The following is a 19,870-nucleotide window of genomic DNA, read 5'->3' as shown; positions in this document are numbered from 1 at the left end:
TGATTATATTAACTGTTAAAATGGAGGAATATAACCTTATCAAGCATTGTGGCAGCACGAAGATCAGGTAAGAAGGCGTCTTCCAGCAAGCTGAAGAAGAGGTCTTTGTTATCCATACCATATACACGTTCCAAGAAAAGTACCACACTCTGCTTATGGGCTGGAATGAGGCCAGGAGGAATGTCACTGCGGCCTTCATCTGCAGCAGTGTTTGACAGAGTGAAGCGAAGTGACAGCACACCCTGCAAGAAGCATAAATAGTGTTCATTTTAACCGAAGGCCTTTTGCTAAAAATATCAAGCAGAATACGGTATAAATTATCTAAGGCTAAAAATCTACCATATCACAAAGAAATTCCAGCAAGCTCCACTATTTTAATATAAAGGATGAGAGACAGCGCAGTACGATAAAGTTTGTGTCTAAGCATACAAACCTGCAAATCCTCCAGAGGCACCAAAGACCTCAAAATAGCTCTGGCTCTAAGACTGTCATTTTTACCCTGAGCTATGACATTGGCCTCAGGGGCACAGCGTCCCATAAGATCCACCAAGGTGCAGTAGAAGTTGAGGATAGCAGCACCAGTGTCAATGTAATCCTCATCATCATCACCCGCTGGCATTGGATGGTCAATGGGTACAGCACCTTCTGCCTCAGCACCAAGGCGCTGAGCAGCAATGCGCTCAGACATCTGAAATAGAAAGCACAAAGTATCAGACTGTTTCCAGATTACACAGTATTATACATAGATGACATGATAAATTTTTAATCTTGAAAATTCATTTATGAAACTGCTGACAATATTTTTTATAACACATATTCATGAATATACATAAATTAAAATTAACAAAATCAGTATTCACAGATAGCCACATTGGTAGCCTCCCCAAATCATAGGCATTCCATTTCCAATTTAAAAGAACATCACCTGCTGGCTGCCATTACTGCATATACATTAGAGATCCAAGGAATCCAGGCAACAGAGTCTCATTGTTAAAGTGAACTGGACAATTAGCTGTGAGAAACCCTGTAGGTTAGGAGATTATACGTAGTGAGTTTGTGTGATTGAGTTACTTTTTCTTTTAAATTAGATGTTTCAAAACAAACCTAGTACTGCCCTGATAAATAGTTCAACTGCAATTTAGATCGGCAGGCTCAGATGTTAAAACCTATGAATTGTCTGACTGGAATGTAAGATCCAAGAGCTCATGGGAAAACATGGGGGTGTATCAATATGGATGAAATCCTAAGGAAGCTATTCAAAATCAAGGTGTACGTACATTATTGATGCAAAATCTCCCAAAGGCTAATTTTGAGGGATATCGTACAGAAATGACGGATTATGAAGGACTAAGATCAAGAAAGCAATGAATCTGCCAATCCTCAATCGAAGCTTGTGTTCTACACGTACCACTGCTACTAATACAGCAATGAATAAAGATCAGGCAAACTGATTGTTGTGCCCCTAAGAGAATCTTATCAATGCATGGCAGTTTCTTTTGTCACACAATGGGAATACTTTTTTTAATATACCAACAGGCTAGACACATGAAAATAGGCCTTAGCCGGCATGGACTCTCAGGATCCGTGAGGCATATCTAAAGAGTGGCTGCCTGGCACCTGATGTTCTCATGAATGGTAATGGAGTACCTAGGATTAGTGAGAACCACAAAAGTTGGCTACAGGCAGTCCCCGGGTTACGAAGGGTTTGGCTTATGACGTTCCGAGGTTAAGGCGCTTTTCAATTATATTCATCAGAAATTATTTCAAGGGTTTTACGACGCATGTTTCCCAGGGGTTACGACACCTAACGTTCATCTGGCACAAGATATATTGACACCAAAAATTGGAACACATTTTTTCTAAAGGACAATTTGATTTTTTTCATAAGGCTTACAAAACCTGAGGTTCTTAACAATAGGATAATTTCTAGCGCCTAGCTGGATTCCGGTTAAAAAAAAGTAGATGGAAAAAGCCAAGGAATTTCTTGTGGTTATTTCTGGGCCAACGGCATTGGCGAAGAATCAGGTGGGAAAGAGGTGGTTTCCAAAAAATGGCCGAACACTTACGGCCAGTCTTTCTCAAACTCAGAATTGGGACTTAAACCAAAAAGGAAGAGGGGCGGGTAAAAGAGGTGGGGCAGTTATAACGTTAAGACCTCAGTTTGTAGCTATGAAAAATACAAATTGTCTTAGAAAATTTGTCATTTGTTCATACCCAAACAAATCCTCGGTCTTAACAATAGGATAGACTCATACTTGGAGGGAGGTATAAGACATCCTAGACCAGCTGGGGGCCTACCCGCCAGTCCAGCTCTCAAAAGAAAGAGTTCTTAGAGAGGGACTGAAACCCGTTGAGAAGCTAGATACACTAAAATCTAACCACTCAGAACCTGAGTGACATACAATGATATATGGGATAACCATTGTATAGGGAACCAAAGAAAAACTGTGACTGTCCAAAAAACAAACCAGGGCACTAGGGTTTGTAGTACTCCCAACTCCTCCTTGCCCAGGAGCGGAGCCTATGCTACTAAATAGTGGGTAAGATATTGAATACTGCACGACCACACTACCAGTATAACTACCTCACTCACCTGTATCAGACCAGTCCAGCAAATGACGTGTCAATTCCTTAAACCGCCCGAAGGAAGAAGGAGAGGTACAAGAGAAAGAAGGAGGCCAGCCAACTCACTCATTCTCTCATCCACACAATCATCTTAGGTAAGATACAAAGGTGCCCCGTTAAGGGCAACTATGAGTTACACAACCTGTTGGGCAGCCACCACAGGACCCAGGGAAAATGTGTCCATAGATCTGTAGGCAACATCCTTAAGATAGAAAGAGGTGAATGTGGACTGGCGTAACCAAGTACCAGCGCTCAGCACTTTATGTACAGCCAAGTTCTTTTTGAAAGCCAGAGAGGGACCTATACCCCTAACGTCATGTGCTCTAGCCTGCACAGACGTGGCGTGGCGATGGAATCATCAAGAGTCAAGTATGCCTGTCTGACGACTTCCCGTATCCAAAAAGAGATAGTATTCTTAGACACCTTTCTTCGTACGGCCTGTACTGACAAAAAGCCTGCGGCAGCCTGGTCTAAGGTGCCGAGTCCTTTTAAGATAGTAACGCAGGGCCCGGACAAGGCACAACAAAAGCTCTTGAGCATCACCACCCACAAAGTCAGTCAGTGAGAGAATGGAGAACAAAGCGAACCTGTCATCATGCACCGTGGGATTTTGGGTCTTGGCCACAAACTCCGGAACAAATTCGAAGGACACTGACTTCCAACCCCTGGTGTGCCTTACCTCATAACTCAGACCATGGAGCTCTCCTACCCTTTTGGAAGATGCCAAAGCCAAAAGGAAAACTGTCTTAAGCATCAGGTTCCTATCAGATGAGCAGTGCAAGGGCTCATATGGGCTCTTATTCAAGCTCTTAAGCACCAAGGAAACATCCCACGTTGGGGGCTTGAGCTCTCTAGGAGAAGACGACTGCTCAAACCCCTTAACTAGCAGGGAAAGTTCCCAGGAAGAGGAGACGTTGATACATTCGGGCGTAACACCAAACTTAGAGCCGCCCTGTAGCCTCTAATAGCAGACACAGACAAACGTTCCTCATCTCTGAGAAAGGTTAAAAAGTATGCTATCCGCTGAATAGAGGTCGCGAGTGGAGAAAAACCCTGTTTACGACACCAATCACATTAGATCGCCCATTTGCCTTGGTAAACTGCAGAGGTTGACTTCCTAAGACTGCTGGACATGTGCCCAGCTGACTTCTGAGAAAAGCCTCTCTCTCGGAGGAGAGAGTTGATAGCCTCCAACCGTGAAGAGACCAGAATTCCCCCTGTCTCCATTGCAGAGACCGAAGATGGAGACACCCATGAGGGACCAGCTTCTCCAGGGAAGATAGGACTCCCAGAAGAACCTGCCACTGATGAGCTAACTGATGCGACTTTGAGAGGAAGTTGCGCGCCACAGCCCGCAACTTCTCCAATCTCTGATCCAATGGGAAAACTCTCACCACTGTCGTATTGATGACCATGCCCAGGTAGAGAATCCTTTGAGTGGGTACGAGGTTCAACTTTTCCTGGTTGACTAATATGCCCTGGTCTAGGCAGAACCGAAGAAGACAATCCCTGTCTTGCAGCAGCTTTTCCCTGGAAACTGCCAAGACCAACCAATCGTCGAGGTACCTCAGCAAACGGATCCCCTGAGCATGGGCCCAACTTGACACGAGAGAGAAGACCCTTGTGAACACTTGAGGGGCTGTGGTCAACCCGAAACACAAGACTTTGAACTCGAAGATCTTGTCCGCCAGAGAGAAGCGAAGGAACTTCCTGGACGTGAGATGAACAGGGATTTGGAAGTATGCGTCCTTCAAGTCTATCGACAGCATAAAGTCGCCTTCCCTCATGGCTGCCAACACCGAGCGTGGGGTCTCCATCTTGAACCGTGTCTTCCTGATGAAGCGATTCAAGGTGGATAAATCGATCACAGGCCTCCATCCTCCCAATGCCTTGGGCACCAAGAAGATGTGACTGTAAAACCCCGGGGACGGATGCACTACTTCCGCTATCGCATCCTTGTCCAGCATTTTCTGCACCTCCTCCTGAAGAGCCAAGAACTTCAGAGAATCTGGGGGATACGTCTTCCTGAGCTACAGCTTGTCTGACAGAGGAGGAGAGAAATCGAATGGCAACAGGTATCCCACCTGAAGGACATCTACCACCCACTTCTCCGCCCCATAACTCTGCCACTTGGCCCAATGGCCAGCCAGGCACCCCCCCACCCGTGGCACAGGAGAGGGAGAGGCGCCCAACCTACCGACGGCCTCCTTGACCTCTGCTCCTAGGACCTCTTCTTGGTTTAAAGGAACGAGAACGAAAGGGGCGTTGATCCTGAGACTTGGGCTGTGACGAACGGGAAGGCCCTACCAAACTCGAGGTCCTCGATGGCCTACCAGGGGACAATCTCCTCGATTGTTGCTGGACCGGGGGAGGAGGGGGGGCCAAACATCTCCGAGGGCGGGGCTCTGATTTAGACATGGCCCGGTGCACCAGATGGTCCTTGGTGTCAGCCCGACGTTGGTCTATCGCATTGTCGAGTTCCGTCCGTGGAAACAAAAATTACAATTCTAACAGGTCACCGTTCCTCTAGGCCAGCAAAGACTCGGTGTCGAGCGATCTCTCCATCCTAGACAAAGCCGCGTCCCTGCTAACCAGAAGAAGATTAGCCCATAAATTGGCACTGAGGTGAGCCAAATAAGAAAACGCCTTGCCCCCGGATTGCAAAAGACTGGCAAGCGAAGCGGCACTCACCAACCCATCAGGGGACCTGTCAGAAGCTATCTTGGTAATCACCACAGACCAGAGGTCCAGCCAAGAGACCGTCTGCAACATGGAGGCCGCCATAGATTCCAAGGCTAAAGCATCTTGCGGAGACAAGGATGGAGCCACTGACCTCACCTGTTCCAAAGTCAAACCCGGCTTCAGGCGAATGACATCTGGGTTAAGGTGGCGTGACAACAAAAATGTAGAGCTCGTTGCATAGTACTTCCTAGGTCTTGTGAGAGGTGGGGGTAGGAGTTTGGTAGAGCCTCTAGAGTGAAGTGAACCGTCCCGGTCAATATTTGAAGGTTTTTTGGATTAAAAATGCAATAAGAATGCAGTTTACATAGCTTTTAATGCACCCAAAACATTAAAAGTAAGGTTTTCTTAGGATTTTTTATGATGTTCCGGCTTACAACGATTTTCGGGTTACAACACGTCTCAAGAACGGAGCCCCTGTCATAACCTGGGGGCTGCCTGTACTTAGTTGTTGTGAATCTCATGAGAAACTACAAACTATTTGTATAGTACGCACGTATTACCTTCTTTTTCCCGTATTATAAGAAAATGACTTTGCAATAATAATAAAACCAACATTTAACATATGTAATACATGCTGAGAAGGTCAAAAGTTTGAATAACAAACTGCTTTATGTGTATTTCCCTATACTATGTAAATAAAAAAAACATGAATACATTCCAAAAACACCATAAATTTTTATAAGATAAATCCTTATGCTTCCTGCAAAACAAACTTCCTTTGTACCCCTTCCAAACATCATATTCATCATCAACTCATACCTTATTTGCATCAATAATCGCACACAGCAATCCCTCTCCCTCTCCTCTCAGTGCCGGTCCAAGGCACTCAGGACGACGGATGAGTAAACGGATGACAAGGTTGGCATTTTCCTCCACGCTCTCCCCTGGAAATGCAAATAACAAAATTATAATAATAAATATCTTAGATGTTTCATAGGATATTAATATGTATGCTCTAAAAACAACCACATTTTCCCCTGTAAACAAATGTATTAGAGAATTCAGTTTTTGCATTTGATTGCAAGATAAAATAAATGGCCTTTCACAATCCATATTACATATTTTGGTTATAAAGGACATTAACTTCAATACACATCAACTATTGCTATTAGTATCCATGACCATTATTGTAATCTACACATCCATACCTATTATACCAAACATGTAATCTAAATACCATTATCTTCAAGATCAACTACAGTTTTGTTCATAACTAAGATATTCTCATTACTATCTGTAGAGCCACAAATACAGCACATGTACATATTCTACAAATAAAGATGGTTTACTTTCTAACATCAATGGGATATATGTTAGTTCCCCTAAAATAATCATCGTATATTTATAACCCACATTTATGGTCTTCAAGAGCCTTGATACTCCAAAAGAACATGTAGTCCCTATGGCTCCGAGGTTTCATGCAGGTGAGAAATTCCCTTTCCATGCCCCTACTTTGCTGCTAATACTATATATATATATATATATATATATATATAATATATATATATATATATATATATATATGTAATATATAATCTATACATTATGTATAAATACATACATATATATGTGCATAGTATAGTCACAAAAAATCTGTGCAATATTCAAAATCGCCTTGACTGTTCGGCCCCTCCAATGAAAAATCTCGGATACGCTACTGTTCCACCTCCCAACCCCACTGATTTCTTGCCACCATAGAGCTCATGTATAGTTCTATCATCCTGGCAGCAAAAGATCTTTTACTAATTTCAGAATGAAGTGTCTAGGACTCATAAAGATCACAAATGTGGGCTCTGGTTTGGTATAAAAGAATCCAGTTTTATATAAAAAAAAATAATATTTCTGTGATTTTGGGCTAAGTGAGCTTCAATGGATATTGGCCACCTATACAATCGAGGGTAGAATTAACGGCATAAGAGTAAGAAGTAATCAGAGTTACATGTCATCACTGTATAAAAACAGACTTATTCTAGTTCAGAAGTCATCAATTTCTTTTATTTTATTTATATAAAGCATTAATTACCTAAACTGCACCACCTTACATAATGTGTTACCTCCTTCGACAATGTGAGTGAAGTCCAACTTCATCATTATCTTAAAATTACGGACTTAGCTATGAACATGAAATTAGTTATCTAAATGATGTACTTGTTTATGAACAAAAAAATGTTCTCTGACAAAATACATATTTCAAGAGGCTCGAAACACTCTTAAATACCATTTTACAGACAACAATCACAAATTCTATGACAAAGAGGAAAAATTAGTCTGAAATGATTTACCAAACACACAAACTCTTAATGAATCAGAAAAATACAAATAGAGCATTACAGTTATATAGAAAGATAGCTATCAACAACCGAAAATAAAACTCCTTCATGGCCTATTTCTTCTCAATGACAAGATAATACGAGAAAAATACGGTGAATTAATCTCAACTATGTCAACACTGAGGAATAGAGCAACAAGTTACTGAAAATGGTAAGATTTAACTTGTGATTCCAATTATACTGGCACTCCTTTGTCAATTAACACTGAAGAAAAAAAACCCTTTTAAAGGCTCAAGACATTTGTCCGTAAGACACTAATGAGGAACTATTTAGGGAAAAATCTCCACAGACTTTGTTTGTTGGTGACAATAAAAATAATGTGTCACATTACTGCAATATGTTACTTTTTAAGGGATGACTTTTATTTATACAATTAACAATCATATGAAATTTCAGTAGTTGACTGTTCCAGGTATTATTTTGACGAACACTTCTAATATGTCATTTTATTCCTTTTTCTACAAATTACTGTATCGTATATGATCAAGCAGTTCCAAGTACAAAATTTAAAAAACAAGTAGTAAATATTGGTTATCCGATACAAAAAGAATATATGTATATCTAGGTAACTAAGGATAGCTATGTCTCTATGATAATCTATTCAACCAAAAATGTGGAAACACATATTTATAATAGAGTCATTTCATAATTTTTACCATGAAATACTAATTTTTATATGAGTGAATAGTGTTAGCTTGGTAAATCACAAGTCAGCTGTTCAAATCCCAGAAACGAAAAGTTTGTATTATCATTTATTTTCAGGTAAGATTGCCACCTTATAATACTAAACCAATAAGAAGTAAATATTAAAGAAATACATGTATCATCTAAAGATGTCTAATACATTTACCTAAAAGAGGTGATTAATATTTGCTGGTAATAAAAAAAAATCATGAAGACCTGTAAAATGCCACAGATATACTACTACATCATTTCTTAATGTATTTAAAAAAAAAAAAAAAAAAAAAAAAAAAAAAAAAAGAATAGCGCCTCTCATCTTACCATCAACAGTATTAATCATTACCTGAATTCTTGGATAGTGGGTTCATAGGTAACAGAACATATAGAATACGTACATTAACACCAAAATGATACATCGCTGAAAAAGATCAAAAACTCTAAAAATAACATAAAACAAATCTACCTTTTCTTTGGGGTTCATGAAACCAGAAAGAAAGAGTTTCTGGAGATGAGATTTGTATACACAAGTCACAGCTTCTAAAATCACATTTAGATCTGTTTTTCTCCAAGACCATCAAAAAGCTTTGAAATCAGTGTATATGCAGCATTCAGAATCAATGACATACAATTCTAAACAAAGAATAAAAATGATATGCATCTCAAGCATTGCAAGGTACTATCTTTTAGCCAAGGCTGAGAGTGACTTGAAGTTTTCACATGTCAGTCTCTTCATTAAACGAAAGAATTATGATGGCGTGAATGTGCATATCCCATGAATGACATCAAATTCCAGTGTTGGCATATGTAAACAGACACAATGAATATGAAATTCCATGGCTTCCAGCAGAATCATATCAAGAACAAGAATGAAAAATGCAGCATGAATAAATACTGATGGCACATAAAACTGCAAATTCAAATATTAATGTAAGAAAAATATGTGGACTCACATACAAATACAATATCAGTAAAGGGAACAAACAGTGGGAACAGCATCATGATACTATATGGAGAGAGAAGTCAGAAATACAGGAACATAAAAAGATGTTTATAAAATTAAGTAAAAAAACCTACACATATTTTCAGTGCATGTGTATTTACTTTCTACTCATCCCTGTTCAGTTTATTCCAAGGTGACTTCTTTCAAAAGCAAACAGCTCTCTTTGACTACCTTACTATTAAACAAAATAACCTCATACCATCTATTAAGATCTGTGAATTATATGGCGACCAAAAGATGAGGTAATGTGTATTATTCCTCATAAATGCATTCTATACCAACTCATTATAGTGCTATAAAAATATAACTCACTATTAACCACACATGTATTAACATTTTGGTAAAATTGTAAACTCTAATCTTTTTGTAACATCAGACAACAGAGGTACTTAATTCATTAAAAATTTTGGCATAACTGCCAGTTTTCCTTTTTGATAATACTAACTTCTCAGTGTTGATTGACACAGTTGCCATTCTTCTTATACTATATAAGTAACAATTCTTATGAATTATTAAATAAGTCATAAAATCTTGGACCACCTGTACAGTAAATAAAAACTATTTTAATCATTGCAGCTGATTCTCATATTATACCTATTGTTAACGTAGTATAGGATAGACAGCATCTCTTTACTCTGCATAAAACTAAAATTTGGAAGATAGCTTATGGTAAAATAGAACTATAAGCAACCAACAGAAATGACGATACTGTAAAATAACAAGGACTGACACTTGAAGGCGTATGATGTTTTGTTAACTTTACATTCACAGAATTTCATGCATTACATACAATGTCTTCTTGTATGAAGTACTGAAGCCAGAGATAGAAGGAATACAATATATAAACAAAAAAGGGGGTGCAATATGATGCATACAAGTCATATAAAACCACAAATATATCCAATCTTTTATGTCTTCTGTTCTCGCTTTCCCTGAATGTATGTTTAAGCGCTAAATTTGAGAATTTAAGGTAGGTAGGCAATAATCTAAAGGTGGATAATTAAGATACTTTTGCACTCATGAATAGCATGGTGATGAATGAAACTTTCCCTCCCAGCAATTTCAAGTTTTCCTCATTTTAAATTTAGACAAAGCGAATGACATGGATATTTTTGCTGTGTTAAATGGCTATCAAGCTTAACTACCTTGCAACTCCTGTTCCCGGTTCAGACCTGATAAGATGGATATGGCAACTAAAACAGATAGTAATCATTTTACTTTAAAACATTTAGTTCCAAAAGTATACAAAGGGGGTAGATCCTAGTCTGGTGTTCTTAATCATGATGAATGTTGTATTTTTTCACATTTCTCAATTTCAGTCACAAAGAATATGCGATGAAATTTTGGGGGAATTTTGAGGAAAAGTACATCTAAAAATTTTCAACCTGTGGGGAATTTAAGGAAAACGTTTTTACATTAATCTTTTGTACAAAAATCAATATCCGAGGAAAGTTAAAAGGACAACGTCTTAAGCCTTTCTGCTGTAATAACACATATTATATTAAAAAAGCCTTTATCACTTAGGTTACATGGAATTTTCACTACACGAAATAACCTATTCAAGAATATTTAAATCCACAATTATTAAGAGTTGTGTTTTCACTGCTCAAAAGTTTACTATTAGCTTAAAAACAGTAAACAAGTCAGTGAATTTTATCTTTTTCAGACCTACAGCATTATAGAAAAACGTAACTCTCCTCTTCAAATGATATTCAGGGACAGCAAGAGAGCAAGTTATTGTCCACAAAAGAAAATGACAGCACAAAGACAAGAAGACAGTCACCGACATTTACGAGGCGTAATGGCAACACTAGTCATGTATACGAATTAGCAGGATAACCATACATGGTTTAATAAAAACTTATGAAATTATATATATTTATTTCAGTCAAACCAAGAAAAATGTGACAACAAAGACTGTACGTATTAGCATTAACTAAAAGAAATCTTTGTCTGTAAATCCTATCTGTACATAGTACTAAAAAACTTTCATTCCTTAGCAGTGCTCAATTTAGGAAGAAGGTCTCTGGAAGTACAGTAATAAGAAGGGAGAGCTTTTGAAGAAAATGAAAAATATCCTCTAATTATATTTTTTTGGGAAAAAGAAAAACACGGCAGAATAAAGTTTCTGCCTTAATTAATGAGACAAGGAAATGATATACAAAATAGATCACTAAAATTTCCATATCTCATGGTAACAAAAGAGAAAGCAAACACTTTCAAAGTATCAGAGTGATTTCTCATGTGTATGCAAAGCAACTGGCCTCACTATGAGCAAAAGAACTCGGACAACCTTTCATTTTAAAATAACTAACCATTAAGTACTACTTTCTTTTACAATTAAGTAAACCAAGAAGGTGGAATGCTAAAATCTGTCTATCCACAACTCTATACATAAGAAATTTCCAAGATTAAAGCATATGTATTGTTTTTAAGAATTTAACCAATTTCCACATTTGGTTGCTCAATACATATGTGCAAAGCTCACCAAAAGTGTGTAAAGCTCACCAAAAGTAAATTAGTAATACCCAGATTACTAATAAAAAATGAAATTTGAATTTTATATTTAAAATATTTCTCAATTATATCTAAGACCTCTTACATGCCCATAACTTCTACTAAATAAAAACTACAGTCAGCAAGCAGCATCCAAAATGATATACAACAGCATAAAAAAGCACATATAAAACCACAAGCTTGGTGAATAGTGTGGACGGTCAAAAATGTTTTAAACTTATAGCCAATTCTTCCATTTCTTAGGTCTTAATACAGCATTTGCTAAAGTTTAATACTCAGCTTTTCACATATATAAGCCCTTTTTCTGGTACCAACATGCAGCCACCAGACACACAGCTATTTAACTTCAAGCTGCTTGTGAAGTACGGCATATCAGATTGTACAATTATAACACTCAGCCATTATGGTTAAATGAAACAGTCCATGTATTACTACTTGGATATTACAGCATTTGACCCCTTACAAAGGGACTGTTTGCAGTGTGAACTGCAAGGTAGGTACAATCAGCTAAATGATCTCTGCATAAACTCTTCAGGACTGAGCTACATTGCTCTCTGCTTTACTGCTCTTATCTGTCCTCTTTGGTTTCTTGTCACCTACCTGCCCATTTTCTTGCTCTTATATTCATCTTTCATCTAACAAATCTTTTGGACAAACTCTACCAGTCTCAAAATATTAGTCTTATCACTAAAACTAACTTAGAATTAATAAACACTGTAAACATGGTGGCTGAACCATAATTATCACTTGGTAGGAATCAAAATGTTCCACCTTCTTATGGAGCTTGCGCTTTGTTTAGTGATACTGATAATTCTTTTTTCATTATTACTACCCAAAGTATTAAACGTTAACCTGTCTGATACCTCCCTAAGTCAACCTGAAAGATAAGCTATTAAATAGTTTACCAACGCCATAATACTCATCACTTCAACCCAGCGTGAGAATTTTAGACTGAAATATATGATCATGCAAATGTAAGAATTTGAGTTACAAAATATTGTACGTATTTTTACCACAGTTGGTAAGTCAGCCTCGAAGAAAGAAAAACTGAAAGAAAATCTTATAGGAAAGATATACCACATATGTAAAAATGCTAGTTCATCTGATAATGGTCCTTTTTGAAATATCTTGAACATTCCATGTCTGATAACCTTGCACAATCAAGGAAAAAAGTGTTCAAAACAAATGGAATACGTATGCTGATCATGTCATTCTTTGTCTTGAGACTAGCAAGCACCTATTTATAGAAAGCAATTTCCTTAAGCATAAAAGATAGCAAAACTAGGGTTATATTGGAATAAAAACCTCACGACCTTTAAAGGCTGACTACCTGTGCCAAAAATACACTGCTCTGTGACCTTGGTGGGAGCAGCAAGGGACTGGGATTCATATATCTAACCTCAATAAGTTTACAAAAAAGGGATTCAATTAAAACCTTTACTCAACCAAGACCCAATAACCCATGAAGGTTCCATGTGCAGAAGAACTTTGAGTATTCAAATTGCTTTGGTTAACATTAGTAATTTCCCAAGAGCACCCAGAACATCAAAGCATTTGTATCACAAGTGTCTCAGAACCACCTGAGATATTTTAATTAGTGTTGAATCAGCTGCAAAATTATTCAAATTTATTAATATAACACTATAAAGAACACGCATAGTTGGCACCCGCTGTACATGGAATCACGATAAGCAAACTTGCCTTTTCGCGGATTTTTCTATGGGTCGAATATCCATTATTCATGGAAAATTCACCTATCTGCAGTATTTTTCACAGACCCATTCCCCACAAATACAGGGGGTCCACTGCAGTTTCCATACTTCTAAAGAGAAAACAAACTCTTTATCACTACATATTGGGACCCTTGCTTTGCAAACACTTGGAACATGTATTAACTAAGTACTCTTTGTTATTTTAATTTCTTAAATGAGAACCAGATTCTGCTATATTCTTCAGTTGCCAACATTATGATATGAATTTTTCAGTAATTATTTGTAAATGTTATTTCCTTGGTAATCGTTAAAAGAATTTTGCTATACTGACAGTTTTCAAAGGTCCCTAGAACAAAAGATCTAAAACACCTTTAGTATTTCAAACCTTCAAATCTCAAGAGTCCTTATTTCTTACAAGCTATGCAAACTATGGTATGGCTAAATTAGCCATACCATAGTTTGCATGATCTACCAGAAGTCTTGGGTACCAAGCCTTTTGATTTTCTATATTTACAAATATCTATTATTTATCATCGTTAACTGCTGAATCTACTGTAATGAAACAAGAGTTTATTCTAACAACTTATCCAAGCTGTTTAAAATGGTAATGAAACTAGGAAAATAATTTCCAGCAAAACCCTCCATCAGCATAATGAAAAGTAGAGTACAGTATTCTAAAACGAAAAGACTATCATATTCCTCTTACTAACATTTTTGCAATATGCTAAACTACTGTTCTTTTGAAAAAGGTGTTTGTGCAATACAGGATGCCATATGCTCCTCTGGAACAGAAGAAACAGGCAGGGATACAGATATACTTAATATCCCATTATTATTGCCACTATAGTCATCAACCATAAATTACATAAACTTAGGAGTGAAACATCATAGTATATTGAAAAAATCATCTAAAGTTTATCTGCACTTGCATTGTACATATATATGGACTTATACATAATGCACATTTGTCATTCAATTACCAACTACAGTTATCCGACACTGATGACTGTGTATTTCAAAAAATCCTGCTGATAACTCTTAACATATTACTGAATGTAAAGTAACTGTACTTCATTATGCTTTTCCAAAGAGCAATAATCGCCTTACTAGAAAAATAATTTGCAAACATCACAGCTCACAAAACATAATTGCAAAAGAAAATGTTTTGGTACATTTCATTATATGAAATATAAAAAAAACTCATATAGCTCAGATAATGAGCTCAATTTAAGATATTTTTAAAAACAGTTTAAACATATCTTAAACTACTACATGACTTATACATGAATTAATAATTAATGATATGTTAGTTGACTGACATTACCATTTTCCCATTTCTTTTCTTCTTGCTTCGTTTCAACTTTACTGTGTCACAGCCCATAGTGAAGCCTCATTGTTCTTTACCTTTCTGTGAGGGTTCTCATTTTGCTGTAATTACATGAGAAATACAAGCAACACCAGGCTTCTGACTGCCAGCAGCCAAGTACGCATGGTGAATCAAGAGAAAGGATAAAAAAAAACTTCACTTGAAACCACTTACCTCCAACCCAAACGCAAAATCTGAGGAAGTCAAGATATCTCTCTCCTTCTACAGGATCCCAACCAAGGTCAGGGTAACCTCTCTCCACAAGCTCACTGTTACTCTGTAAGCCACAGCGCGACAGGTAAACAGCAATTTTTTCTAAGTGGTGCTCCCTGTTAGAATAAATATGAGTGTTAATCTTTGGTTACAAAACGACAATGAAACTGATCTGACATTAAAACTAAAGTTTGCCATCCAGATCCCCATCTAGTGCAAGTTGTGTGTTTATCCTATTAAATCTTGCTATCCCACCAAATGAACTACCATCCTGGTCGTGAAGGGGGTAAACATGAAAAGTACAGAGGCATTAGCTTCCTAAGGTACAGAGAACTGCAAAACAATGGCAACCAGTATTCTCAAATATTCAATGGAAACAATTACAGGCTTGACATGAGAATGTCTAACTCAACTGAGCATGAGTAAGAATTAAAAGTTACCAGTTAAATTCAAATATAAAAACTCTTCTGGGGAATATACTATACTAATAAGATTTTAATACAAATGACAGATTTTGGAAGTATAATTTGTATTTTTCTTAACATACGATCCTGATGTCTTTACCTTCAGCACAAGGTGGAGTAGGCTATTCTACAAAACAAGGTTGTTTGGTAGTTGAACTACTAGTAATAGGGGTGAAGGGTACCCTCACTACCTCCCTTTGCCGAGTTGAACGACCACTTGCCTTATAGCCCAGGTATCAGAATGAGGGATGACTAGAGGTGGGCAGTTTATGTAAAGATCTAAGGTTTGTTTGTTAGGAAAAATAAAAATGATACTTCTGAAATTTGTCATTTGTTTGTACACGAATACAAACCATCAGTCTTTACGTAGGAAGCCTTACTGTTTGGTGGGAAGATCTGAGTAGACTTCCTAACTGACTAGAGGTTCGTGTCACCTAGGACTTTTTCCTGGTCGTGTAATGTTATGCAAAGGAAGCATGCCCACGCCTCTGATCAGGTTACGAAAAGTGTACTCGGCTGTCAGACTTCTGGGCTTTTCAAAGTAATGAGTGTGAAAGCAACATTACTTCAAAAAAGGCTTGAAAGAACATTATGTCGGCGACAATAAAGTTAAGATAAACAACGGTTTAGTTTTATTGCCGATCCCTCTCCCCCTTGCTAGAGAGGGAGTGGGGCTTGCTTCTACTAGATCATAGCAATGGAAAAAATATAATGGCCAATCACTCACCTATTTGTATCTGTGCCTGTCCAGCACATGATGGTTTGGAAACCTATCCTCTGCCTACTGTAAGAGGAGAGTATCAGAAAGGGAAAGGAGGGAGCCCAGTCACACACACACTTTCACTTCTACTACTGTAAATCTTAAACCAGATGCTAACTGTCCCTCTAGGGGAACTGGATGAGCTACACAACTTGCTGAGCAGCCACCACAGGATCCAAGGAAAAGGTGTCCAAGGACCTATGGGCAACATCCCTTAGGTAAAAGGAGAAGAACGTCGTCTGGTGCGACCACATCCTGCTCTCGGCACATATGCACCGACTGGTTCTTACTGAGTGAAATGGCCCCGAATTTCGTAAGCTGTGGGCCGGAAGGTACTCTAATCCTCTTCGTTTGACGTTGAGTATATCTGCTCGATAGTCTCACGAAGCCAGAAAGAGATTGTGCCCTTGGACACCTCTTTCTTTGTCTTGCCAGTGCTAACAAAAAGTCATCGACACCCAGGCCTGAGCTGCCGAGTCCTTTTAAGGTAGCACCTCAGTACTCTAATTGGACAAAGTAGCATCTCTCTGGTTTGTTATCTACAAAGTCATCTAGGAAGGGGATCGAGAAGAACTCGAATCTGATGTCAGGGACCTATGGATTCTGAGTCATTGCTACAAATTCTGGGATAAATTCTAATGAAACGGATCCCCATCCCGTCAAGTGCTTAACATTATAAGAAAGACCATGGAGTGTGCTACTCTCTTTGCTGATGCCAGGGCAAGCAGAAATACAGTCTTGAGGGTCAGATCCCTGTCTGATGACTCTCGTAGAGGCCCGTAAGGTGCAGGAGTCAGGCTTTGAAGGATGAAAGTCACATCCTACTCAGTGGCCTGAGTTCCCTGGGAGGGCAAGACTTTTCGAAGCCTCTCATCAGCATGGAGATCTCCCATGAATAAGAAAGATCTATGTCTTTTAGGAGTAGGACTAGGCCATGGGGGGTTCTGTAGCCCTTAATTGCCAAGACTGAGAGATGCTTCTCTCGGCGAAGGAAGATGAAAGTCCGCTACCTGCTGAATAGTAGCTGTGACAGTAGAGAAACTCCTTCTATGACACCAATCACAGAAAATGGCCCACTTCCCTTGATAGATGTCTGCAGTGGATTTTTTAAGATATCCAGACATCTCTGATACTGTTTGCTGAGAAAAACCTCTCGCTCTAGGAGACACTGGATAGTTTCCTACAAGGGGGATGGATACCAATCACGGACCTATCTGCCCTGCACCGATTCGTTCGCTAGCAAACATTCGGGCAGCGGAAGGCGTAGAAATGCATCCACTCTGGACCAAGGCTATAAGGCAAGTGGTTGCACAACACAGCAAAGGGATTTGGTGAGGGTACCCCTCGCTCCTTCCACCAGCAGTTCAACTACCGATCAACCTTGTTGTGTAGAATAGCCTACTCCAATAAGTGCTGAAGGTAATTCCATATAAAGACCGATGGTTTTGTATTTGTATAGGAACAAGTCTCATTTCAAATAAGAGAGAAGGACAAGTTGCTAAAGGTAAACAGAAAGTGATGAAAAGCCTGAGTTGAGAAAGTGAAAGGTTATACTGTAAAGTCAAAATTTCAATTTTTCTTTAACAATAACTTCGTAAAGAGTCACAAAGGCCAGAAAATTACACACCTTAGAGCAAGGGCAAGCTCTGTGTTATCCATGAGAGAAGAGTAAGCAACATCAAGAGGTGTAGTTCCACGCAGCGAGGGCCGAGACAGCAGGATGTTGGAGTTCTCTAGCAGGAAGGGCAGATGCTCGAACATGGCCTTCTGGTTCTGGTGTCCCGATCGGCAGAAGTAACAGAGGAACTTGCAGCAGCCTACCACCATCTCATGCGATGTATCCTACCATTCCATAAAGAATGAATTAGACATGGTATTCTGGGCCTTTGCCAAAAAGTCTGAGACAGAATGCAATCTATTCAATATCTCTACTCAGTGACTATATATGTATATTTAGTACCTGTACATAGTTAATTTATCGAATCACTGCATTTGAAGATATCCTCACTATACATATATTGATAATTTCTAACATTCTAATAATGTCTAGCTACTAGTGTTATATCTAATGCTTTTCCATTGAAAAAATTGAACAATAGACATTATTACCATACCATTCAAATCCTCTTTTCTTACTCTGCATAATCAGTACACATAATAAGTGATGAATAATTCTCTCATTTAATATCTTAAATGAAATATCTCATTCAAAACTAAGACAAATGTTACAAACTGGATTTCATTTAAAACAATTTACAACTTATTGCACTTTGATAGCAATTTTTTATATCTTAATAAGACTTAACAAAATGAAATAAATTTTGAAGTTATATATACAATACTTTCTATAGAAGATTGATAAAAACATCAAATACTATACAAGCATCACATCAAAAAAGATGATATAGTAACATCAACGTAATCACAGACAATATAACACAAAATGATAATAATTTACAGATCATAAGAAGTTCACTTCCAACAATATAGATTTTAAAAAATATATGAGCAAGCAAAGACACAATAAAAGTAAATCTGAGGGTAATCAGTTTCATGCTTAAACCAGCTTGACTTCACCGGGGAATATCGACAAGATTTATCACTTATTATTGCTAGCTATTAACATCATTTCAATTATTTCTATCCAAACAATTTTCCATTTCCTTTCCCATTGTGCAACAATGTTATGTTAGCTCTCACTATTTTCAGAATAGTACTCATATCAGTTTTCTGTTTACTTTTTTGTATATTTTATCTCATGATAGTTTTGCAGACAATCGAGTCTATTTGAAGACTCTCACATGGCTTGTCCAAGGGATTTGTTTTTAAATAAGAACTGAAAATAGGAGCGTGGCAATGTTGAAGAAGTTGGAAAGCTAGGTGGGAAGAGACCAAAGGGAATGGATTAAGAGGATAAGGTGGAGAACGATACAGCTAAAGGCCAAAGAATTGCTGCAAAGAATCTTGGTATTGTCTAGCATGTGCAACACAAGACACTGCAAATGGTAACCCACGGAGGGGATTTGCTATATCTTTCCATAAACTGGCAAAACTCTGAACACGATAAAAAAAATGAACAAAAACACTGATTCAACTGGGAAATACTTTTGTGATTTTATATCACTCTAAATAAATTTACATCAGCTGAATACACATTATCTAACACAAAGAGGCTGCAGTACAGAATCATTACATTATTAATAAAAATATTTTTTTATTCTTACGCTGCATATGATCTGGTAAAAATATAAATATTCTACATATTAATGTTGAAAGTCTTAAGTGCTGAAATTAACATGCAAGTCCTAAACAATCTCTAAAGTGACACACACTGACTTTTCCCACAGTAAATGATGTGTAGAGCTAAAAATTTGTGCGATACCAGTAATAAAACATTTACCCATAACTCTCAGTCTTAATGTGTAAAGCAGACTCTCTCTGTCATATTGTAAAATGCCAG

The 19,870-nt window shown here is 37.9% G+C and overlaps 1 protein-coding gene across 26 annotated transcripts in view; it reads right to left on the bottom strand.

Annotated features, from left to right (window-relative positions):
- Positions 1–19,870, bottom strand: part of LOC135205294 (ryanodine receptor-like) — a 339,398-nt gene that overhangs the window by 89,597 nt on the left and 229,931 nt on the right. For all 26 annotated transcript variants that reach the window (XM_064235711.1, XM_064235691.1, XM_064235765.1 and 23 more), the window contains 5 exons: positions 18,038–18,252; positions 15,148–15,302; positions 6,127–6,251; positions 434–688; positions 36–242 (listed from right to left, as the gene is read on the bottom strand). In XM_064235711.1, coding sequence (XP_064091781.1) covers positions 36–242; positions 434–688; positions 6,127–6,251; positions 15,148–15,302; positions 18,038–18,252 — 957 coding nt within the window. The remainder of the gene's footprint in view (positions 1–35; positions 243–433; positions 689–6,126; positions 6,252–15,147; positions 15,303–18,037; positions 18,253–19,870) is intronic.

This window comes from Macrobrachium nipponense, chromosome 24 (assembly GCF_015104395.2).
Source record: "Macrobrachium nipponense isolate FS-2020 chromosome 24, ASM1510439v2, whole genome shotgun sequence".
Classification (NCBI taxonomy): Eukaryota; Metazoa; Arthropoda; class Malacostraca; order Decapoda; family Palaemonidae; genus Macrobrachium; species Macrobrachium nipponense.
This window is presented reverse-complemented; position numbering and strand designations above follow the sequence as displayed.